At 41.4% G+C, this 26,782-nt stretch overlaps 1 protein-coding gene across 2 annotated transcripts in view; it reads right to left on the bottom strand.

Annotated features, from left to right (window-relative positions):
* Positions 1–26,782, bottom strand: part of LOC123767964 (Cyclin-dependent kinase 12) — a 140,344-nt gene that overhangs the window by 28,965 nt on the left and 84,597 nt on the right. For both annotated transcript variants that reach the window (XM_069306520.1, XM_069306522.1), the window contains exons 3-5: positions 20,664–21,442; positions 20,305–20,550; positions 14,225–14,391 (exon numbers count right to left, since the gene is read on the bottom strand). In XM_069306520.1, coding sequence (XP_069162621.1) covers positions 14,225–14,391; positions 20,305–20,550; positions 20,664–21,442 — 1,192 coding nt within the window. The remainder of the gene's footprint in view (positions 1–14,224; positions 14,392–20,304; positions 20,551–20,663; positions 21,443–26,782) is intronic.

The following is a 26,782-nucleotide window of genomic DNA, read 5'->3' as shown; positions in this document are numbered from 1 at the left end:
TATATAAGGTGTATATACAGTGTAATAACAGCAAAAGGAGTGTGGGGAAGAAGCCATTTTGGTGATGGGTGTGGCAACATCTGCATGATTTGTCATGTTGGTAGGTGTGGCCACTATGCTCTTGGGGCATTATACCGGCTTACTTGAAGAGTTACGGTGAACAAAACATGTAGATACTTATATATAAAGTCTGTATATAGGGTAATAACACCACAAACAGTATTGTTGGGGTGAAATTTTAGTGTGTCAGACCTTGAATGTGTGAGGGAAGCAGCCGCCACCTGACTGTAGCGACGTCTCTTAGTGCCTGAACTAACTATATCAACTTAGTTGCACAGTTGTGGTGAACAAAACATGTACTTATATATAACATCTGTATATAGTGAATACAAGCAAAAACAGTATTGTGGGAGGAGAATGTGGGCGAGTCAGGTGAGTTGAGGGAGAGAGGGAGGAAATAGCAGCCAGTGGCGGGTTGCCACTGGCTGCCACTGCCACTCAGCATACCAACTTAGTGGTTCGTTATGGTGAACACGAATGTAGATACTTATATATAACATCTGTATATAGTGAATAAAAGCAAAAACAGTATGGTGGGAGGAGAATATGGGCGAGTGAGGTGTTGAGGGAGTGGCAGCGAGTGGCTGGCTGGTGTGTGGCGGTCACTCCTCGTTGCTTTTTGACTCATAATAGCAACTTAGTGGTTTGTTAACACTTTCGCTCACCCCGCGCGCCACCCCTCGACAGGGCGATATGGGCCCCAGCGTGTCACGGAAGCGCGCGTTAATTCCGAAAAGTGTATACTCTCTTCAACTTTGTCACCTCAATTCTCCTTCTACGAGAATAAATTTGGTATCATTGTGTTCGCAATAAAATTCTCTACAGCACTAAATGCATATAAACTCCAAAAGCCCGGCTAATTACCCGCAGCAAACAGAGAAAGTGCGAACGAGTTACCCGGGAGCACGCAAACGGGATAAAATGTTTTCACTATTTTCACTCTGGTCACCTCAATTTTTGTCCTAGGTCTTTCATTTTGGTCTCAATGGGTTCGTAATAAAATTCTCTAGAGGAACATTAGCATATAAAAAAAAACACCTGGTCACGCTCCAACCGCCGACGAGTTGAAGACGGGCCACGCGTTAGCCGTGAGTGAGCGCTCAGAGGCCTTCCTACTACACTCCCAATTCCCACCCTTTTCAAGCCTTTCTTTCGCAATTTTCTTCCTGGAAGGGCCTTGTTCATGATTACTATCCATCGTGGAGTAAGCGTTGATAGTTTCTAAAGCCGCAGTAAGAAATATAGCCACGGAAAATAGCCGAAATGTTCACACGTTTGAGATGCGAGGGGAGACGACATTGGTCACAACAGTGGAGCAAAGACAATGGGCCCACGGCGTGTGCCAAGCCGCCTGAGGGCCACGAGGCTCAACAAAGGAAATGGGAAGACATCGGCGCACATTTTAAAACCAGTCCCCAAAAAATCGGATACAAACCTGATTTTTGGCGAATTTTTAAAGTGGATGACGCAATGCTGCGTCATCCCCGGCATTACCGCCAGTAAACGGATGACGCAATGCTGCGTCATCCCCGAGCGAAAGTGTTAAGGTGACCAAAACATGCAGATACTTATATATAACCTGTGTATATAGTGTAATAACCGACAAAGTATTTGTTCACTGCTTGATGAACATAATAATTGAATCAACAATATGCACACCATATGTTTGAGTACAGCGATGATGCACTCATTTTATTATATAAATATATCACACTACACACTATTGAATAATATTACAGCAAAAAAATACGAAAAATCAATCAGACACATTGAAATGATTAGGTAATTATCTCTTTGTGGCAACTCCGGCCTGACAGCTGGCGATCAACAGACCGCCTGGGATGCACGCTGAGTCAGCGCCTGTTTTTTGCCAGACTTCCCCGCCCTATAGCGGGCAATATATGCCACTTACGATATTATTATTATTTTTCCCATGATCAGAGAACATAAATAAACAGGTTTAGAAGAAAAAATATATATTTTTTTTTTTTGGTATGCGCCTGTGGGTGACAAGTGTTAAATAGCCCGGAGCCACATAAGAGTTAAGAAGCACATCAACAAACTGAAAGCGTGCAAAGACACGCCAATAAGTGGCTCCCAGAACTGAAGGACAAGAGCTACGAGGAGAGGTTAGAGGCGTTAAATATGCCAAAAATAGAAAGATAGAAGAAAACGAGGTGATATGATCACTACGTTCATAATAGTAATGGGAATCGCTAAAATTGATAGGGAAGAATTTCTGAGACCTGGAACTTCAAGAACAAGAGGTCATATATTTAAACAAAGTAAAAAAGCTGCCAAAGGAATACAGGGGTACTTCGGTTTGAGAGTTTAATCCATTCTTGGAGACGGCTCGTAACCCAAAAACTCGTAAACCGAAGCTAATTTTCCCATAAGAAATAATGGGAAATGAATTAATCCGTTCCTGACTACCCAAAAACCTCACTTCAACTAAACTGTATACCTAATTCATCGAAATCTACACTAGAAAAGTATGTTCAAGTTATTACTTACCCTTGCTGATGACTGCTGTTGGCATATGGAAGATGGTGGGGAGGACAGGAGGAGGAGAGGTGTTACTGCTTGGAAGGGCAGTCCCCTTCCATTATAACATCAGGTAGTGAGGACTTCACTGGTGTGCACTCTCTGGCACATTTTGCCTGCATACCACTAGGACCTGCTTGTGGCTCACGGCTTGCTTGTCTTACTAAGAATCTGTCTAAAGACACTTGTTTTTCCCTACATTTTAACACTTGTCTGTAGTAAGACATCACATTGTTGTTTAAAAGGTCAATGCAACGGCCTGCTACAGCTTTATCTGGGTGAGTCTTTTCAACAAAACTTTGCAGTTCTTCCCATACTTTACACATTTTCTTAATGAAGAAGGGACATCCTCTACTGCCTCTACTCACAACTATTTTCTTTGGTTAAACCTTACCACTAACTTTCTTGAGACCCATGACGAGATATATAATAACAAATTTTATGCTCAAATAGCAAAAAAATCCGAAAAGAAACGGTAAACCCTTGTGAAGAATTCAGCCAGGATAGTCACTGGGCGCGAGGCACTGGTAAACTGAGTGGTGATCGCCGTGCCACCATGCGCTAGGTCGGCCCGTATGCGTATCAACACCCTCGTATCCCAATACATATTTTCTGAGCAAATCCTGCTCGTGACCCGAAAAACTTGTAACCAGGGGCGCTCATAAGCCGAGGTACCACTGTATAAGAAAATTTACTTTCGCAAAAGAGTGGTAAATGATTGGAACAGGTTAGGAGAGAAGGTGGTGGAGGCCAAAACCATAAGTAATTTCAAAGCGTTATATGACAAAGTGTGCTGGGAAGACGGGACACCACGAGGATAGCTCTCATTCTGTAACTACATTACAGGTAATTACACCTGTACTCACTCTCATACTCATGCTCACTCACACTTTCCTTCACTCATACTTGCATTCATGCCTTCATTTACGTTCATGATCATGCTTGCACTTACGCTCAAGCTCGCTTTCACATGTGCACTGACACTCATATTTGCACCCTTGCTCACACTAGAACTCATGCTCACCATTACATTCACTCATACTTGTACTCACGCTCACATTCGCACACTCTCTTATGCTCCCACTCTGAGTTGCTACATCACATTGCCTTACTTGGTGTCATGAAAAGCAAAGACTTAACCTAAATTGGTGCACAGCCACTTCAGAAGGAAAACAACAGTGAAGGAACAGGTAATAAAACTGTAGGGGAAGACAGGTTCACTACAAATGACAGGAAAGTGTGTGAGGAACTCAATAAGAAATTCCAGGAGGTCTTCACACTAGAGCAAGGAGAGGTTCCCGAGATAAGGGTGGAAATATCTAACCAGGCATCACTGGAGGAGCTTATGATTACCAGTGAGGAAGTAAGAAGGCATTTGTTTCCTTACTTCCCCACCAGGATTGGTCTTACAATCAAATTTGCATTTGATTGTAAGACCAATCCTGGAGTTTGCAGCTCCAGCATGGAGTTCATACTGTGTCAAGCATAAGATGAAGCTGGAGATGGTTCAAAGGTATGCCGCTAGACTAGTCCCAGAACTAACAAGTAAAGTATGAGTTACGAGGAAAAGCTGCATGAATTGCACCTCACATCGCTGGAAGACAAAAGTGTTCAGGGAGACATGATAACCACATATAAAATTCTCAGGGGAATTTTGGACGGAGTAGATAAAGACGAATTATTTAACACGGGTGGAACTCAGAAAAGGGGACAAAGGTGGAAGCCGAGTACCCAAATGAGCCACAGAGACTTTAGAAAGAACGTTTTCAGTGTCAGAGTAGTTAACAGATGGAATGTCCCTAACAGTTTTAAAGGAAACTTGTTAAAAGGAAACTTAAAGCAGTGTCACTGCTTTTAGGCAGTGATGTGGAGGAGGCTGACTCCATACACAGTTCAAATGTAGATATGATAGAGCCCAGTAGGCTCAGGAACCTGTACACCTGTTGATTAACAGTTGAGAGGCGGGACCAAAGAACCGAGGCTCAACCTCCGCAGGCATGACTAGGCGATTACAACTAATTGAGCAGTAGTGCTTGTACCTCATTGTGTCGTGATTGCGCTCACTCTCTCTCTTGTACACTCTTTCACTCTCTTGTACTCTCTCTCTCTCTCTCTCTCGTACTCAAACTCACATGCTCTCATTCTCTCTTACACGCACGCATTCTCACTGTCATGTTTGAACTCTCTGGATAGACTTCTTCTTGTTCTTAATTAATATTAAATTTACAAAATTACATTTTTGGACAACTACACTTATTAATCATGCAGGTTGGCATTCATTCCCCGACTGTCCATGTGGTTGAGCACCATTCCTTTCCACCGTCCCATCCCAAACCCTTATCCTGACCCATTCCTTGTACTATATAGTTGCAAAGGCTTGGCACTTTTCCCGAATAATTCTCTTATTCCCTTGTAAACAGTTATTGGGACAATTTTGGGAATACTCATATCCTTGTAAACAGTTATCTGCGGTGAGGAGGGGTGACGGCCCGCAGTGAGGAGGGGTGACGGCCGGCAGTGAGGAGGGGTGACGGCCCGCAGTGAGGAGGGGTGACGGCCCGCAGTGAGGAGGGGTGACGGCCCGCAGTGAGGAGGGGTGACGGCCGGCAGTGAGGAGGGGTGACGGCCCGCAGTGAGGAGGGGTGACGGCCCGCAGTGAGGAGGGGTGACGGCCGGCAGTGAGGAGGGGTGACGGCCGGCAGTGAGGAGGGGTGACGGCCCGCAGTGAGGAGGGGTGACGGCCCGCAGTGAGGAGGGGTGACGGCCGGCAGTGAGGAGGGGTGACGGCCCGCAGTGAGGAGGGGTGACGGCCGGCAGTGAGGAGGGGTGACGGCCGGCAGTGAGGAGGGGTGACGGCCCGCAGTGAGGAGGGGTGACGGCCCGCAGTGAGGAGGGGTGACGGCCGGCAGTGAGGAGGGGTGACAGCCCGCAGTGAGGAGGTGTGACGGCCCGCAGTGAGGAGGGGTGACGGCCCGCAGTGAGGAGGGGTGACGGCCCGCAGTGAGGAGGGGTGACGGCCCGCAGTGAGGAGGGGTGACGGCCCGCAGTGAGGAGGGGTGACGGCCGGCAGTGAGGAGGGGGTACGGCCTGCAGTGAGGAGGGGGTACGGCCTGCAGTGAGGAAGGGGGGACGGCCTGCAGTGAGGAGGGGGGACGGCCTGCAGTGAGGAGGGGGGATAGCCAGCAGTGAGGAGGGGGGACGGCCAGCAGTGTTTACTAGTTGTGTTTTTGCGGGGGTTGAGCTTTGCTCTTTCGGCCCGCCTCTCAACTGTCAATCAACTGTTTACTAACTACTTTTTTTTTTTTTCTCCACACCACACACACCCCAGGAAGCAGCTCGTGACAGCCGACTAACTCCCAGGTACCTATTTACTGCTAGGTAACAGGGGCACTTAGGGTGAAAGAAACTTTGCCCATTTGTTTCTGCCTCGTGCGGGAATCGAACCCGCGCCACAGAATTACGAGTCCTGCGCTCTATCCACCAGGCTACGAGGCCCCCTGGGGTGACAGTGAGTGAGGGGTGACGGCCTGCAGTGAGTGAGGGGTGACGGCCTGCAGTGAGGAGGGGTGACGGCCTACAGTGAAGAGGGGGAGCAGCACCCTGCAATGAGTGAGGAGGCAGTGACCTATGGCGAGGGTTACAATGACCTAGAGTGAGAGGGAGGCCAACCGCCTACAGCGGCGGGGACAATGCATGAAAGGAGCAGCTCACACTCCTCCACGTGTGGTGTTTACTCTATAGATCGGTGTGGATGATGGTTACGTCCACTACATTTCACTTCCTACTCCCCTCCCCACTTCCCTGCACGAGTATATTCGTAATCCTCTTTGGCACATTTGCCTTTTCAGCTTCCACTCATGTCATGTTGTCCTATTTTCAATTGGTTTAAAAATGCCATCCTTATCCACCATGTCTATTCCCAGCAAGATTTTGTACATAGTAGCCATATAGTAGCTTAGACTGGCTCAGCCACTAGTATTCTGGCAAACCACAAGACACTTTCAGTTAGACAACTTCATTAGAGAGGGATTCCAATCCTGTGTTGCATTTATGAAACTGGTTACATGTAGACAGTGTAAATGGCCTTGAAAATTGACTAATTTACGTTCACGAATAGCGGTGTTATGCGGGCCAGTGTGTGTCGTGCTGTTCATGTCATCCTATCAACGCTTGAACCGGCACCTCAAGTACATATTAGGTCAACTCCCAAGTCTCTCACTCTCATACTTGCGAGCCAGTGTGTGTCGTGCTGTTCATGTCATCCTATCAACGCCTGCACTTTCACCTCAAGTACTACATGTTGGGTCTACTCCCAAGTCTCTCACTCTCATACTTGACTACAGACCCTAATGGTATAACCTACACCCATCCTCCTTTCCCATCTACATTACCTTAAACTTGTTGGGCTTGAAATCTAGCAGTTGTGTGTGTGCCTACTCTTGCAGGGTGGTGAAGCCTTTCAGTGGCACTAGTCTCCCTCAGTCTCCACTCTCCACTGGCTGTAAACACTGTCAAGTATAAAAACACACCCATTCTATACACCCAGGACCCAGGCTGGAGGGAGTACAAGTACATCTCCCAAGTCACAAAGGAGGAAAGAAGCAAGTAGGGTACCACAAGACTCACTACTTGAACTACTATTATTCCAGATTTATGCAGTCAGTCTTCTTGAGAAAGTAGGGTCGCAAACATGATAATTTATGGAAATGATGCTCAATTGATGGGAGCGGAATAAGGACTGGTAACAGACCAACACAACAGGACCACCTGAAAAGGATACATTCATAGGAACACATCTGCCAAACACACAATGAAACTACCCTGTTGTTGCAACGTTCAAACAAGTTCTAAAACTTTCTAACAAGTTTTTACATTCTAAAACTTTCTAACAAGTTGTAAAAATTATCTGGCAAGTTGCAACAACTTTCTAACATATCATTGAAACATAATAACCAGATGAAACCTCTTTGCAACAAGCTGTAACGAGGTAACAACAGGGACCGTTACATTGTGTGTGTGCAGGGCCAATGCCTGGTGGGGTTTAATCTGCAACACACAAGAGAGGTATGGTAGAGGGGACAGATGATCACAAAGTCAGTACAGTCTTGACAAGGGTCACAGTCAAAGAGTAATCGTTCAGGCGATGAGTCACAATAACGTGGCTGAAGTATGTTGACCAGACCACACACTAGAAATTGAAGGGACGACGACGTTTCGGTCCGTCCTGGACCATTCACAATCGACTTGAGAATGGTCCAGGACGGACCGAAACGTCGTCGTCCCTTCAATTTCTAGTGTGTGGTCTGGTCAACAAAGAGTAATCGTCCTAGGAGTGGATGTAGCCCCAGATTTAACCCCAGAATAACCTTACCATGCAAATGCATGACTAACAAACATCATGATGAATTATAAAAATCTAATGCAGGAAATTGTTTCAGAATATTATACCAAGACAATCTTCAACCAGTCCTAAAGCATACAGATCTGGCACAGAAATTCCACTTCTTAAAACACAAGTTCACTTCTTAAAACACAAGAAGATTATTGAGAATGTCTGCTGGTTTGCCAAAAGACTGGTGGTACCAGAAATAATCTCGAGACATGAGCCATGCGGGCAGGCTAGGTAAACTTAAACCAGAGGAGCTAGAGAATGGTAAGGAAATATTTGAATGATGTGTGACAGGTAAATAAATGACCTTAATTAAATCATAGAAATAGTCAACCACACTGTCGTGGAAATAAGCATCGTTTTTTCCACAATACTGTAGTGTGGTTAACAATTTATGACATGGGCGTCAATCACTAGTTCCTACATGCTTAAGAGGGAGGCGGGGATAGTATCAAAATCTCAATTGGGCAGAGGTTTCCTGCCTCTGAAAACTTTCCTATTGGGCCTACCACGATAACTCGGCGGAAGAGCTTCAGCCACACACTGTGGGGTCGGTGGTTCCAGTCTCTTAGTGCCAAAGTGAACAAAATAAGACCCTCTGGACCAGAGATGCTCAATCATCTGCCATTCACAATTTCATAAACAAGTTTAAGAGATTACTGAAACATTGCAAAGTATAAATGCACCAGGTATGTTAGCAATGAAATAGGCTAAGGGTGGAAAATTGTTTCCCATAGATACAACTAGGTATGTGCACTTACCATGCTATATCCACACACACACACACACACACACACACACTAATCAAACTGGAAACTGGAACTGGAAAAAACAAACTGGAAAAACTAATCAAAACTAAATGGGTAGAACACCTAGAGAGAAATGATATAATATCAGACAAACAGTATGGTTTTCGATCTGGAAGATCCTGTGTATCGAATTTACTCAGTTTCTATGATCGAGCCACAGAGATATTACAGGAAAGAGATGGTTGGGTTGACTGCATCTATCTGGACCTAAAAAAGGCTTTCGACAGAGTTCCACATAAGAGGTTGTTCTGGAAACTGGAAAATATTGGAGGGGTGACAGGTAAGCTTCTATCATGGATGAAAAATTTTCTGACTGATAGAAAAATGAGGGCAGTAATCAGAGGCAATGTATCGGAATGGAGAAATGTCACAAGTGGAGTACCACAGGGTTCAGTTCTTGCACCAGTGATGTTTATTGTGTACATAAATGATCTACCAGTTGGTATACAGAATTATATGAACATGTTTGCTGATGATGCTAAGATAATAGGAAGGATAAGAAATTTAGATGATTGTCATGCCCTTCAAGAAGACCTGGACAAAATAAGTATATGGAGCACCACCTGGCAAATGGAATTTAATGTTAATAAATGTCATGTGATGGAATGTGGAACAGGAGAACATAGACCCCATACAACCTATATATTATGTGAGAAATCTTTAAAGAATTCTGATAAAGAAAGAGATCTAGGGGTGGTTCTAGATAGAAAACTATCACCTGAGGACCACAAAGAATATTGTGCAAGGAGCCTATGCAATGCTTTCTAACTTCAGAATTGCATTTAAATACATGGATGGCGATATACTAAAGAAATTGTTCATGACTTTTGTTAGGCCAAAGCTAGAATATGCAGTTGTTGTGTGGTGCCCATATCTTAAGAAGCACATCAACAAACTGGAAAAGGTGCAGACATGCTACAAAGTGGCTCCCAGAACTGAAGGGCAAGAGCTACGAGGAGAGGTTGGAAGCATTAAACATGCCAAAACTAGAAGACAGAAGAAAAAGAGGTGATATGATCACTACATACAAAATAGTTACAGGAATTGATAAAATCGACAGGGAAGACTTCCTGAGACCTGGAATTTCAAGAACAAGAGGTCATAGATTTAAACTAGCTAAACACAGATGCCGAAGAAATATAAGAAAATTCACCTTCGCAAATAGAGTGGTAGACGGTTGGAACAAGTTAAGTGAGAAGGTGGTGGAGGCCAAGACCGTCAGTAGTTTCAAAGCGTTATATGACAAAGAGTGCTGGGAAGACGGGACACCACGAGCGTAGCTCTCATCCTGTAACTACACTTAGGTAATTACACTTAGGTAATTACGGGTGGAACACAAACAAGGGGACACGGGTGGAACACGAACAAGGGGACACGGGTGGAACACGAACAAGGGGACACAGGTGGAACACGAACAAGAGGACACGGGTGGAACACGAACAAGGGGACACGGGTGGAACACGAACAAGGGGACACGGGTGGAACACAAACAAGGGGACACGGGTGGAACACGAACAAGGGGACACGGGTGGAACACAAACAAGGGGACACGGGTGGAACACAAACAAGGGGACACGGGTGGAACACAAACAAGGGGACACGGGTGGAACACAAACAAGGGGACACGGGTGGAACACAAACAAGGGGACACGGGTGGAACACGAACAAGGGGACACGGGTGGAACACGAACAAGGGGACACAGGTGGAAACTTAGTACCCAGATGAGCCACAGACACATTAGAAAGAATTTTTTCATTGTCAGAGTAGTTAACAAATGGAATGCATTAAGCAGTGATGTGGTGGAGGCTGACTCCATACACAGTTTCAAATGTAGATATGATAGAGCCAAATAGGCTCAGGAATCTGTACACCAGTTGATTGACAGTTAAGAGGCGGGACCAAAAAGCCAGAGCTCAACCCCCGCAAACACAACTAGGTGAGTACATACTAAGTGAGGTGGTAGTGGTCGCCAAAACCGTCGGTAATTTCAAAGCGTTATACGACAACGAATGCTGGGAAGACGGGACACGGGCTCTCAACCCATTACTACAATTAGGTAATTGTACACTTCCTAGTAGGAATGTTCCACAACCCACCAGCAAGCAAGACATGGACAAAGGAGGAACTATATGACATACGAGAGGGCCTCATAACGGTCATGAGAGATTATAGTAAAATCGTGATAAAGATAAATGACAACGGTTGGTACTGGGGGACTTCAACTTGAAAGCAATAGACTGGGAGGCCTACGAAGCAAGAACGGAGGACATTTGGATAGGAAAATTTATAAACCTCCTGCTGGAAACATACAAGTATCAGCATGTCAAGCAGGCCACAAGAATGAGGGAAGGAGATGTTCCATCAATATTGGATCTAATATTCACCAGGAACGAAGAAGAGATATTTGAAATCCAGTACCTTCCTCCCTTGGGAAAGAGTGATCATATCCTGGTGCAAATTAAATATGCTTTGCGATATAATCTACAAGAGAATGGGGACACTGAAACGGTTGATTAATTCAATTTCATGAGAGGACACTTTGGGAGAACTTAGAAAGTTCTTTAACGAGTTCAATTGTACGGACTTGTAGCTAAGCAAGTAAAGTAAGTAAGTAAAGTAAGGAAGTAAATGACATGGATGAACAATATTCTCACAGACAGAAGAGGGTAGTAATCAAAGATAATGTATCTGACTGAAGGAGTGTTACTAGCAGAGTACCACAGGATTCATGTCTTGCACCAGTAATGTTCATCGTCTACATAATAGATATACCAGAATGAATATAGAATTAAATGAACATGTTTACAGCTGATGCCAAGATACTGAGGAAGATGGGAGACGTAGATGATTGTAATGACCTTCAAACTGATCTAGATAAAATAGATGCGTCAAGCATTAAGTGGCAAATGGAATTCAATGTGAACAAATGCAATGTTATGGAATGTTGAATCAGAGTAAATAGGAGACAAACAACTTACAAATTATGTAGAAAGGAATGACAGAACTCTAATAAAGAAAGAGACCTTGGGGTGTTTTTAGATAGTAAACTATTGCCACAGGAACACAAAGAACATTGTGAGAGGAGCGCATGTCTCACTTTCCAACTGCAGACTTGTTTTTAATTATATGGATGGTGAAATACTAAAGAAACTGTTCACAACTTTTGTGAGACCAAAACTGTAATATGCAGAAGTTGTATGGTGCCCAAATCTCAAGAAGCACAAACTGGAAAAGGTACAGTGGCATGCTACAAAATGGCTTCCGGTACTGAAAAACAAAGGGTTACGAGGAGAGACTAGAGGAGTTAAACATGCCAAAACTAGAAGATGGAAGAAAAAGAGGTGATATGATCACCATTTACAAAATACTAACAGGAATCGGCCAAATTGACAGAGGAATTCCTGAAACCAACAACTTCAAGAACAAGAGAACACAGGTTCAAGTTATGGAAACAAAAGAACAAAAAAATATTGGAACGTTTACTTTTGCAGAGTGGTAGATGGTTAGAACAAGCTAAGTGAGAAGGTGATGAGGCCAAAACCGTCAGTAGTTTCAAAGCATCATACAACAGATTACTGGCAAGATGGGACATCACGAGCGTAGCTGTTATCCTGTAACTACACTTGGGTAATTATATGCGATTTTTGCAGCTGGCGGGCAAAAATAGCGCGATTTTCGCCGCTACCGGCCAAAACCATGCGATTTTCGCAGCTGGCGGGCAAAAATCGCGATTTTCGCCGCTACCGGCCAAAAATAGCGCGATTTTCGAATTATACCCTCCCTCCCTCCCAACAACCCCCCCCCCCACCCAAAAGACATACTCTACCCATACAACAAGACAAAGAAATAATGCTAACCACATATCCCCCAACACAATGGAAAAAGTATGCAGGCGATGAGTCACAATAACATGGCTAAAATATGTTGACCAGACCACACACACGAAGGTGAAGGGACGACGACGTCCCTTCACCTTCGTAAAGTATGTAAAAAAGTAAAAAGGAAAAAGTATGTAAGAATATAATAAGTAAATCACAGAACAAGAAATGTTGCACGTAGGGCTACTCCTTTCCCTTATACTGCCTCTCTTCATTGACTTTGCATCCTCTTAGTAATGCAAGGTTCCCCAATACAATTGGTACACACACACACACACCTGGCTTGGTGGACATTTTTCTGTGGTAGTTTGGTGTGGTCGGGGTTTGACTGGGGGATGAGATAGGTGTATGTGGTCGGGGTTTGACTGGGGGATGAGATAGGTGTATGTGGTCGGGGTTTGACTGGGGGATGAGATAGGTGTATGTGGTCGGGGTTTGACTGGGGGATGAGATAGGTGTATGTGCTCGTGTGGCTCAGTTGGTGCAGGTGTAGGCAGGTGTGTTGTATACGTATTTGAGGGTGCAACAATAGGGTGGTGTTAGGGGGAGGTGGGTGTCTGCCAGCAGTAGACGAGGTTGGGGTGCTTCGTGGGTCACACCAAGATATGGGGTGTAGGGTTTTGTTTTCATAACTGGTAATAAAACTCTCTGAGCTTGCCCTGCAAACTTAAGACAGTAATACAAATGAATAGTTGCTGTTAGAATATACTGCTCAATAACAAAAGCAAGCTCAGTTTTTATGATCATTCACAGGTGTTGAAAGTTTGAAATCAAATTTTTGATTTTGAAACAACACACAAAATGTTGTGTTGCTGCACTCCTTGAGATAAAAAGTAAACACTATGGTAACATGTATTGTAAGTTTAAGACAATATGACACCATTACAAGATACTGTATTACCAAACAAATAAAATAAGTGTTATGTGGCTACTCTGCGTAATTCCAATAGCAGCTGTACCCTTTTGCAAACCCTTTTGTACAGTGAACATTAACTCAACAGTCTCCACTGAAGGAACTTTTCTTACATTCAAATCTTTACTGTTTCACTATTTTACATGAACATTATGTTTATAGTGCAAATGATAACACACCTTCTTTAGCACAATTTGAAAACAGAAATCACGAGGTAAACTTATTAATCAACATCTTGAATAAAACATTTTTCATTTTTTCAGAACTAAATTACAGCCCAGGGAAATATTTTGAGAGCACCTCTACTTTAGGCATTCCACTATTTTTTTTTTTTGCAGTTACGTGCAATAATGATCTTATAGTGTAATGGAATACGTCTGCTACACATAAACACCTTGCAGACCAAGCTCAGGTCTAGCGGGAGACAAGTGCAAAATGTTTACCTTCAAACAAATACAGTACAATGAGGTGTTCAAGATCCTATATGCAAACATGTTGCAAGAATACAAAATTCAACACAAACATTAAAGACCTCTTAACATGCACACATAGCTAAAAAAAACAAAACCAAAAAACACACAATTAAAGCAATTCAATTCCTCCTAACACTAAACACCATGATAAACTTACATGTCGAAAATCAATAGCATCCTGCTTGTCCGTGACAATCTCCTTGAGGTTGACAATGTTCTTGTGGTGAAGCTGCTTCAGGATTTTAATCTCCCGCACTGCCGTGATAGGAAAGCCTTCCTTCTCGTTCTCTAAACGCACTTTCTTTAAGGCAACCATTTCATCATCTACAATAACAAAAATAAAATTAGAAAACTTACAATCATTTTATTTGGTATGTAATGCACACTTTAACCCTTCAACACAGTTATCTACAAATCCTGATTTTGGTTTTAAGAGTCGAGTATGGTAGAGGATATTACGAATACAAGCAATTTATTAAATAACACACACACACACACACACATACAATATAGCATTAAATAAATAAATAAATAATTAATATATATATATATATATATATATATATATATATATATATATATATATATATATATATATATATATATATAAATCTCCAGTGCAACACGTCACACATGATACATTACTGATTCCACCTGGTCTTGTTCACCAACCTTTCTTACAATGTTTACATTTAATCAGTGCTTCTTCACACCTCCCACACAATGTCTGTGCTGCTGCCTGACCTTCATCTTACGTACTCTCAACTTCACTCTCGTAGTACATACACTCAAGTTCATGAGAGAGTACATCCTCTCTCTCTCTTTCCCAGTCAATTATTATGCAAACCTTTAAGTCTATTTCAACTTTGAAATGTGTGCAATGATCTACAAAGAAAACTGAAGCATAAACTGGATAATTAAATAAAAAATAGTGATTGCACTAAACACACTAAATAGCAATTTTGTGATTTGTCCGACACAGTCTTGGACAAAAACACAGCTACTGCTCTTGGTTATGGCCCAAGCTTCAATACCACAAGAACTGTAGTGTTGAAATAGCTAATAGGTTTTTGTAACTTGGAAAGCAACAACAGTGATTTGCCAATTGATGATTTCATATATGCTAAGGTATAGTGAATGGTGCAATGTCTGAAACTATATTGCCTAACTGTCCACAGAGATTCTTTAATGCTTTTGAAAACGTAAAGAAAATTAAGAATTACATATTACTAAAGGAAACAAATTAAAATGTTCTTGTAATTATGAACAGAAGCATATAGAAAAAATGAACGTGTTATCAAGTGATTCTGATACATATATATAAAAATAATAAAGAATCCTTTGGATGCTGTTAATAGTTTTAAAAAAAAAAAAAATGAAAATTTGTTGAAAGGTAATAATATTTTAATTACAAACTTCATGATAGTAATGCCATCATTGCAAAATATATATATATACTTGGTCAAAACTCTTAAACCTAATAATTAAGTCAGGCCAATAATTAGTTCCAGAGGTTCAGTATCTTATAAACTATCAAAATGACTAGTTCTAAATCCTATTGTTGATAATATTTATAATTCAAAAATAAAGAATAATGTGGATCTAGTTGACAAATTATGTAATACGAAAGAGCTCTGTAATTATGAAATGATCTAACTTCTTTATTTACCAAAGTTCCAGTTGATGACTTACTAACATTTTGACGTGATGAACTGTTAAGATATGATTTGCCCCGTCCAGTTCCCAACTTTAATAGAACTGTGTGTTATTAACTCTAATTTGGTTTTGAATAATGAATTCTATTACCAACAATTTGGAATGACTCTGGGTAGCCCTCAAAGCCAGTTTTAACCAATCTATGTGTGGAGTTCCATGAAACAAGACTATAACGTCAATTTTTGCCTCCTAATGTTACATGGTTCCAATATGTTGTTGATGTGCTTTGCTGGTGGCCAAAGAACAGAAACATGGACACATTGTTATTAGAATTAAATAATCCAGTCCCATCCATTACGTTTACAATGGAACTGGAACGAGGTAACTCTCTACCATTCTTAGATGTAATCATTTAGAAATGTGAAAATAATTTCAGAATGGTCCTGAATTTCTAGATGACAAAATCAGTGCCATATATAGTCTAGCTTTCAATTTAAAATACCCAAAGTAATTTATTGATAAAGCCAGTCAAATTGCTTGTAAAACTTTACTTAGTTTTACAAAAAAAAATCAATATTAAAAATACATTAATTCTGCCATTTCATGAGAATTTCAATTAAATTTCTAAATTACTAAAAGAATTTAATATCAATGTAGCATTTAGTAATCTAATTTATCATAGTAATAGTAATTTATCATAAAATAGTAATTTATCATAAAAACACTAATTAAAAATTCCACCCGATAGTCGCAATTGATGTGTACATTAAATTCCATGTCAAAACTGTAATAAGTTGTGTGTTGGCCAAACAGGTAAACCTCTTGACCAAGGAATGAAACAACAGAAATATAGTACAAGAACAGGTCAAGAGTCCAATGCATTATTTGCTCCCTCAAGACATTATACCCGTTCAATTGACTGGGCTAATTCATGCAAAATTGTAGTGTGTAAATCAGTTACTGAAAGAAATATTATTGAATCATCATTTATAAATAGTGAATTAGATAATATTATTGTCAGTCCAGGATTGTACAAGTAAGATAACTTTATAATTGGTAGCATTTGTGATAGATAAAAATAGCGTATGTATAAAACACATAATGAACAATGTAACAGTGTCAGACCTCGAAGGAAGGATTAAGACAGGAATTTCCTTAAGTACTCTCGTATTTAATAATACAGCTTCAGAAAGATGGATGGATGGAAAGTCCCATTTGGATACCAGTGGCGTCTTGCTGGGACCCTCTTTTATATATTAAACAGTATATTCACAATCGGGTACAGTATTCACAATCGGGTCGGTAGAGCTCCCGTCTTCACCTACGGAAGTCCTGAGTTCAAGGCTCCGATGGTGCAAGTGAAGGAAATGTCATTTCCGTGTTCATTGTGGTTTGCAATTCAAATAACTGGCAATTGGATCACCTAATACGTCCAGACTCGAGTGATATCCCAGTAGAGGCTTAAAGTCCCAGTTGGATACCAGTGGTATCTCTCTGGAAGCCTCTCTTATTGTGGGTTTTCGTAGTCAGGTCAGACGATCTCCTGTCTTCTGTGAGCCTGAGTTCCTGGATACCTGGATTGACCCTGGATAAGTTTCTCGGAGTTGTTTTACTCAACAAGCCTGGCCTGACTTGTACCAACTTGGTCTAACAGGCTGTTGCTTGGCCCTCCAGAATTTTCCTTGTACAGTACATATTATTTGATACCTCTCTCATCTCTTTTCTAGAGAGTACATCTTGAGATCTTTGAGATGGTCCCAATAATTTAGGTGCTTTATCGAGTCTGTGTGTGCCGTATATATTCTCTGTATTCCCTCTATTTCAGCAGTCTATCATGCTCTATCAAGGCAAAAGCAGTTATCAAGCAGTACTCAAGGCAGGACAGCACCATTGATCTGAATAGTATGAGGACTGCAATAGGATCCCTGGATTTGAAGGTTCTCATAATCCATACTATAATTTTTCTAGATGACGCTATATTTGCTTGGTCATCTTGGGAATATGTCCCTAAATATTATGTCATCATGTATCATTATTCCCAGTTCCTATATATGTTGCTCTCCAACTATGGGCAGACTTTTTTGTGGGTTGTACCCTGCATTTTGTTTGTCTTAATTTTTTCATACCTAAGTACAGTATCTGAAATTTGTAACTGATAAACATCATGTCATTTTTCCTGCTGCCCAATCAAAAGCTTTTTTAATATCAGCTTCTAGTTTTTCAATGTCTTCTACTAAAGTTATTTTTATGCTGATTTTTGTGTCATCTGCAAAAGATGACACAAAGTTATAACTTCTATTTTTGTCTATATCTGAAATGAGAATAGGAAATAGCAATGGTGCCAGGACTGTGCCCCGAGGAACATAGCTTTTAACTGTGCTTGGACTTGATTTTATTTGGTTAACTTTTACCCATTGCATTCTGTTTGACAGAAAACTGAATACCCATCACCCTACTTTACATATTATTCCTATGTACCTCAGTTTCTGCGCTATCACACCATAATCACATTTATCAAATGTCTTTCTAAAGTCTGTGTATACTACATCTGCCTTCTGTTTTTCTTCTAATGCATCAGTGATTTTGTTAGTGGTGAGTAGTTGCAAAAAAGACATGATCTTCCCACTCTAAATCCATGTTGACCTGGGTTGTGGAGGTCATTGGTCTCCATAAAACTGGAGATCTGACTCCTGATCATTCTCAAAAACGTCTATTATGTTGGACGTTTGTGCAACTGATCTATAGCTCCCTCCCTTGTGTAGGGGAGCTATATTTGCTGGTTCAAGTGCTTGTGGCATCCCCCCCCCCCCGTGTCCAAGCTCTTCCTCGACACTATACCACATGCTTGTCCTACCAGCACTTTGCATTTCTTTATAAATATTTAATTCCACAAGTCTGGACCCGAGGCAGAGTGCATGGGCAAACAGTATTGTCAATTTCTCTTGCAAAATCTGCAGAGTTTGTGTTGAGGTCAGATATATTTTCAGGGGAAGGTTTGGATATCATGCATAAATATGCTGTCTGGATCTTTCACTTTCATTCTTTTTATTTGGGTGCTAAACATGTGCTCATACTGCTTTTTTTAGAATTTCCAATGATGCAAGTGAATGAAATGTCATTTCCATGTTTATTGTGGCTTGCAATTATTTTAGCTCAGGCAGTAAGCATCATGCAGATGAGGAGTCATAATAACGTGGCTGAAATATGTTGATCAAACCACACACTAGAAAGTGAAAGAATGACTGCGTTTTGGTCTGTCTTGGATCATTCTCACAATCGACTTGAGAATGGTCCAAGACGGACTGAAACGTCGTCATCCCTTCACTTTCTAGTGTGGTCTGGTCAACAGTAGTCATCATCCCTTTTGGCATTCATCAGCTTTAAGTTATGGTAGCTATGACTAAATAATTTTTTTATTTTCACATGAATTATGTTCAAATGTATGGAATCTGTAGGCAAAAGTAAAAATAATACTAAAATGAATATTCTGTAAACAGGAAGTGATTGTACTGTATATATGTTAGCCCATGTATGTACAGTTCTACAATCCCATGTTTGGAGACTGAGTTGAATGACGTCTAAGTTCAAATTATTTTGTGACCTCCCGTGACTGCTGGGATTTGAATACTGCGACTATTTGAATACTGCGACTATTTGAATACTGCGACTATTTGAATACTGCGACTATTTGAATACTGCGACTATTTGAATACTGCGACTATTTGAATACTGCGACTATTTGAATACTGCGACTATTTGAATACTGCGACTATTTGTATACTGCGACTATTTGAATACTGCGACTATTTGAATACTGCGACTATTTGAATACTGCGACTATTTGAATACTGCGACTATTTGAATACTGCGACTATTTGAATACTGCGACTATTTGAATACTGCGACTATTTGAATACTGCGACTATTTGAATACTGCGACTATTTGAATACTGCGACTATTTGAATACTGCGACTATTTGAATACTGCGACTATTTGAATACTGCGACTATTTGAATACTGCAACTATTTGAATACTGCGACTATTTGAATACTGCGACTATTTGTATACTGCGACTATTTGAATACTGCGACTATTTGAATACTGCGACTATTTGAATACTGCGACTATTTGAATACTGCGACTATTTGAATACTGCGACTATTTGAATACTGCGACTATTTGTATACTGCGACTATTTGAATACTGCGACTATTTGAATACTGCGGCTATTTGAATACTGCGACTATTTGAATACTGCGACTATTTGAATACTGCGCCTATTTGAGCTACTTGAACTATGTTAGCAACATCATTATTCCAACACTGACACACAACATATGTACTGATGATGGAAATGATGGCTGTACATCAATGAAATATGATGGCTGTACTGTCATCATATTTCCAAAATATGATGGCAGTACAGTACTGCACTAGATGATCAAAGTCTGTGACTACACTTTTCAGAGTTTAGCACTGCATGTTTTTCATAAACAATTTAATAACCCAAGTTGAATAATAACATTAAAAGAAAAACCAACGTGATTTAAGGAATAGTGATAAAAAGAAGCATACTTACTTTTCTTATCTTTAGCTCTGGCTTTATACACCTGGCCATATGTTCCCTCACCAATCTGCGCAATGATGTCAAACACTTCAACGCAGCGTTCACTCCAATCTTCGAGGGATGTGCGGTCCTGCCGCTTGGCATTTAGAATCTTGGGCCTTGCTGCAATGGGTCTTTGTTTAGCGGGAGCTGTTCTGGTGAGTGGTGGTGTGCTCAGGGCATCCTCATCTGGGGAAAGCTCTTCTGTTCCAGCTATCACTACAAGAGAGAGAAAAACACTCGTGCAGCAAACTATGAAGGACTACTTTTATTATTTATAGACAAATATTACTCAAAAATAGTATTTGCAACATAGGAATGTGATATCATACTTGGAGGCATAGGAAGATCTGTGATAATACTTTTTCGGGTAGGCTTCGACTCGGGTGGTGTACTGGGAGACGTAGGTGAATCAATGTCTTCTAGATTAATACCTGGTGGCATTGGTAACTTAGTGAGACTAGTTGGTACTGAAACTTTCTTGAAGTCAATTTTTCCTGTATCAAGAGTGTGTATGGCATTGACTGTTGGTGGCTCAGAGTGATAAGAGTGATTGGAAGTTTCTTCTTGATCAAATGCTGCTGCTGCAGTCATCATATTTGCCATCATCATACTTGTTGTTGATGTTGATGATGATGTTGCTGTTGCAGTCACTGATGTTACTGCTGTTGTTGCTGCAGCTTCTGGTGTTGTGGCAGCTGTCGCTACTGTTGCAGCTGCTGCCGCTGCTACTGCCACCGTTGCAACTGCTGCAGCCGCACCCACATTATTTTCCACTTTGGCTGCTCCATTTGGAATGGCAGATGGAGCTGGCGTGGGACCAGGGGTGTCTAGACCTGAGGTAGACCCACCTTCAGGCTCCACATTTTCTTTGCCCTTCTCTGTCTTTTCCCCATCCTTCGTCCTCAAAGCCATGATACGTTCTCTATTTTTTCTACTCTTGACGAGCTCTGCAAATAAGCTTGTCGAGCTCATATTATTATCATGTGCTAGACCGCCAGCTGCAGGAGGACGACGAGGTGAGGGATGACGAACACGAGCGGGAGATCTTCTGTGGACACGTTCGCCACGTCTTCGACTTGGGCTTCGACTTCCACTCCTGCGCTTTCGTCTATAAAATAACAATCAAAACTCAAATAATTAAAAGAAGACTAGAAAATTATACAGATTACAATAACCTAAACATCAACATACAATAACTTACTCCCATTAATTGTCAAAATGTTTATACATACCACGAACAACATCGCATCAAACCAAAAGAAGTAAACTATGGGCGATGATGACGACGATCTTGGTGAAGAGAAACTAAAGGACAATGATGAAGTATATTAATAGCACCACTAAACCCTTTGGCGCCTATATTCAACTATTGTCCACTATCATAAGAGAAGCTTTTTATACAAGCGTTTCTAAACCGGGGCTCTGCGAGAACATTGTCAATTTGTGTGTGTGTGTTTATAGGTGTGGTTGATTTTTTTGATTAATAAATATTTGTGGGCTCAAATAAACTAATACCTAGTAATACACATACAGGTATACTGTACAGTACAGTATATATAATAATATTTTTTATGCAAGGTTTTCTCGAGACGTGAAAATTATTTCACGAGTTTTGCAAGGGTAAAAAGGTTGAGAAATGCTGATCTATTCAGTGAAGATACACAAATATCTCAATGTTGGAAAATGGAAACATATTCTAGTAAGATGGTGGCATCTGGTAGTGACAGCCTCCCCCCCCTCATCCTCTCCAGCCACCACCTACCCCCCCCCCCTCTCCTCGCCACCATATTTACAATTATCCAATTGATATAATTCGTTCTATTTTCTTCACAGCTGAGGTAACTTAGGGAGTCTAAAGCATCACAACACAGAGCTTCAGCCTATTACATCACAACACACAGCTTCAGCCTATTACATCACAACACACAGCTTCAGCCTATTACATCACAACACACAGCTTCAGCCTATTACATCACATCACACAGCTTCAGCCTATTACATCACAACACACAGCTTCAGCCTATTACATCACATCACACAGCTTCAGCCTATTACATCACACAGCTTCAGCCTATTGCATCACAACACACAGCTTCAGCCTATTACATCACATCACACAGCTTCAGCCTATTACATCACAACACACAGCTTCAGCCTATTACATCACAACACACAGCTTCAGCCTATTACATCACATCACACAGCTTCAGCCTATTACATCACAACACACAGCTTCAGCCTATTACATCACATCTGCACCTGGCATCCATTTATATACAGTACTTTGTGATATTTGTTTATCTACTTTAGATTAGTGTTCTTATAACTGTAGATCATAACATACGGTTTTTCCAGACTAAAGGAAGAGTACATGATAACAGTATATTATACTATACTGAGTACCTAATGGCCAGAATGCAAGTTTGGCCTAGTAGGAAAGACCACTTTAACTTAACAACTAAATTCTGACTAGAGTGATTTGGCATACAGTATTTTCTAATATTTTTGTCAAAATTAGTTCACCCCATATAACAACAATGACATGAATTTATAACATGGGCCTCGATTTACCTATGTTAGGCTGGACTGATAAATAATTGGCACTATTTAGGTTAGACCACATTTCTCAGTTTTTCATCACCATAAAAAAAATTCTATCATATGCATCATCATAAAATACTCCTATTAATCTTTTTTATAATTGATTTTTTTGTAACCTTCTATGACTAACTATTGTCGCTTGCACCATTCTGCCAGTGTTAAAAAAATATTCTTATTGAATATGTTTTACATTTGCATGAAAAAAGAAAAAAGGATAGAAAACAGCTTGTTTCCTGGTTATGTGAGGTGTGCAAAGTATCCAGGCGGAGAGCTCAACGAGCGTCAAGTGTCTCTTCTAGACGTGTCACTGAATATCACTGGAAGGGTTAGATCAATGATTCTACCACGACTCCTCTCTATTTCTTATATTCTTCACTTGAGAAGTTTCCTTTACAATGTTACTGCGTGTGACACGTGTCGCTGAAGGACACGTTTCACGTGAGCTCTCAAAATCGCCTGCCGAGGCGCAGAGTAAATTGACACACAGTACCAGGGAATACATTATACAGTATACATCAAGTAGGATTGGATTAGGTGACATGAGGTGTTACACTGTCAAAGTCAGCTGGGGCAGTAAATGAATTGAGGTGAAAGTTTGGTCTTGGTATTTGGGATGATATGGTATACTTTACCTAAGTGTAAGCTGGCTATTGATAGTTGGACGGGTGTGTTAAATATGCAGTGAATCGACAATGTCTAATCTCCTATTATTGTTGCGTCTGTCAGTTACTTTGTTATTGTTGGTCAGGATATCTCTGGTGATGGTCTGCTTCTGTGAAGAAACATTGTGATCTATGATAAAGCCTTCTAGTTAGTACATTATTAGGTACCCTCAAAGAGGTGTTGCCTTGCCTATATATCAAGATCACTTGGGCAGACAGTCCCCAAGTGGGCATGTAAAGGTAGGAGAGGACATTCGTCTCTTAACGCATCTCAACTATGTCAGAAGTGATCCTCATAAGCAGTTTGTTGTCTCCTTGCTCCTGCAGTAAATAGTAAACTGAACAGAAGAATAAGAAATAAAGGGCACTGCTACTGACCCATACAAGGCAGCTCCTATTTATATCCACCTAAACTCATTCAAAGATACACCATGTCTAACCCTATGACTGAAACAATCCAGCAATCCCACGTCTACAATGTTGCCCGGTAATTTGTATCTTCTGCTTAGTGTTGGTAGGGGATCACATTATTCTCAATATCTTTCAAAGATTCTCTCCTTGAATGAATCTTGCAGGATTCTTTCAGTCTTGTGAGTTCCAACAGAAAAGTTTAACACATGGGGACAGATTCTGCATAGGGTGGTGGTGAGTGGGGATGGTAGGCAGGTAGGCAAGGGTGATGGGTTTTTAGATGAGCGTGAGTGGATGGGGATAGTGGGTGGGGTGTTGGGCAGTACAGTATCAGGTTGTATGGTTAGGGCCTCTTCACTAGTGATAACATACACTAGATTTACACCTGGCTATTTCAAAGAATTATCCCCTGCATTTCTCAGAACCAAACAGAAATAATCACATAAAAATAACAACAGTTTGCACTGGGTAAAACTGTCCAGTCATTAAGATGAGGGATTCCCTGGAAATGAAGCAAACAATAAAAAAAAAAAGGCATTGAATGTAATGAAATGCCAATTTCTGGGTGAACCCTGGTGACTCCCTGAAGCTGCTATGTGCTCAGATGGTACCATCTACCACAGCAGTCTTACCGCATGGGCTCGAGTGCCCATCGTGGGGCCCAATGAGCATACAACATGTTCATTATGGAAGCAGAATGTTGAAATATTTAGGTCTTGTTGCAAGCACACTTGTGTAACAATCCTACATCCTGGTGTGGGACTAAATATTAAAGATGTATATTTCCAGGTGAGTAACCCATTCAGCAGAAATGAAAGGTAATATTTTGAGTGGAACACAGAAGAGGAAGAGAGCTGCAGGAGGAGAAAATAGGAAGATTTTCAAAATTAACATCGTGGCTCAACACACATGCCACTCGTACATTCTTTCAGAAATAGCATCCACATCAGCATCCACTCCTGCAATGTCAGCCAATAGTACTGTTCCCTTCAGATATAGCATCCACATCTACATACATTACTGCTACCAATCATCCAGCTTCAGCAGACATACCATCATTACCTGTTGCTGCTGCTGGTGATATTTTACAAGGGGAAATACCCAAATCTGTAACTTAAGCGTTTGCAATCAAAGAGACAGACCCGGGGCTATAGAACACTAATGATACTAATACAGTACAGTAGATTGTTGGACTCGTAGTGGGAGCTCATCTTGTTAGAATCATGATAGCAATGAACAAATCCACTAGGGCCGTGACGAGGGTTCGAACCTACGTCCAAGAGGATCCCAGAAGCTGCCTTAATCGACTGAGCTACGACATGGTAAAAGAATTGCAACCGAAAGTTCTACTGACCTTACTCGGATCCTGCAGCCTCTCCGAGACTCAAATTTTTTCTCCGAGACCCAGGATTTTACACAATTCCCCCATGCACCTGAGCTCTATAAGTTCTTCTACCTCTTTGCCCTCACTTCATTACACATAGAAATCACAATAGCGTGATGCATCAAATTCAAACCCTCGTCACGGCCCTTGTGGATTTGTTCATTAAGAGGTAGAACAGCTTATTGATACCTGGTTGATACCTGGTTGATGGGGTTCTGGGAGTTCTTCTACTCCCCAAGCCCGGCCCGAGGCCAGGCTCGACTTGTGAGAGTTTGGTCCACCAGGCTGTTGCTTGGAGCGGCCCGCAGGGCCACGTACCCACCACAGCCCGGCTGATCCGGAACTTCTCTTAGAAAACCGTCCAGTTTTCTCTTGAAGATGTCCACGGTTGTTCCGGCAATATTTCTTATGCTCGCTGGGAGGACGTTGAACAACCGCGGACCCCTGATGTTTATACAGTGCTCGATAGAGCTCGGGTGCATGGGGAAATTGTGTAAAAACCTGGTTTGTGTCTCGGAGAGGCTGCAGGATCCGAGTAAGGTCAGTAGAACTTCCGGTTGCAATTCTTTTACAATGTCGTAGCTCAGTCGATTAAGGCAGCGTCTGGGATCCTCTCAGACGTAGGTTCGAACCCTCGTCACGGCCCTTGTGGATTTGTTCATTTGATGCATCACGCTATTGTGATTTCTGTGCGTCATGATAGCAATCTTTCAAACTCACGCAGTGTAAGTATATAAAACAGCTGGAGTAGAGAATATGAAGGCAAGGTATTTATCAAACAATGTGTTCAAACGTGAACTGTGGAATGGCAAATACTGTGTGTTAAACGTCAATGGCTACTCTGATTCACCATCCCAAGGTCGCTCGTACTGCTTTGTATGTCGCCTATTGTCCAAGAAAAATCTCCCTTTGCTACATTGGGGTTCAATGACTGGAAGCACAGCAATGTTATTGTAGAACATGAAAATGGAGAAGACCATCGAAAGTGCACGACAGTATATTTTTAAGGCATAAAGAAACTGGAAGAGTAGATTCTTTATTAGTTGAGCAACGGCATAAAGTGTTGACACGTGTGGTTTCTGGAAATCACTTTCTTGTCTCTAGAGGTTTGCCATTTCGAGAAGAAAATCAGATTATTGGGTCAGCAAAAAATGGCAACTATTTAGATATACTGGAGCTGCTGAGTGAATTTGACCCTTTCATGGATGAACATCTCAAAATGTACGGAAATCTTGGAAAAGGGAATCCGTCATTTATCTGCCAATATCTGTGAGAAATTTATTGAATTAATGGGACCACAGGTTAGGTTATCTTGAGATGGTTATCTTGAGTTGATTTCGGGGCTTTAGTGTCCCCGCGGCCCGGTCCTCGACCAGGCCTCCAGCAGGAG

The sequence above is a fragment of the Procambarus clarkii genome, chromosome 58 (assembly GCF_040958095.1).
Source record: "Procambarus clarkii isolate CNS0578487 chromosome 58, FALCON_Pclarkii_2.0, whole genome shotgun sequence".
In the NCBI taxonomy this organism is placed as follows: Eukaryota; Metazoa; Arthropoda; class Malacostraca; order Decapoda; family Cambaridae; genus Procambarus; species Procambarus clarkii.
The sequence above is the reverse complement of the archived record's forward strand: the minus strand, read 5'-3'. Positions and strand labels throughout refer to the sequence as shown.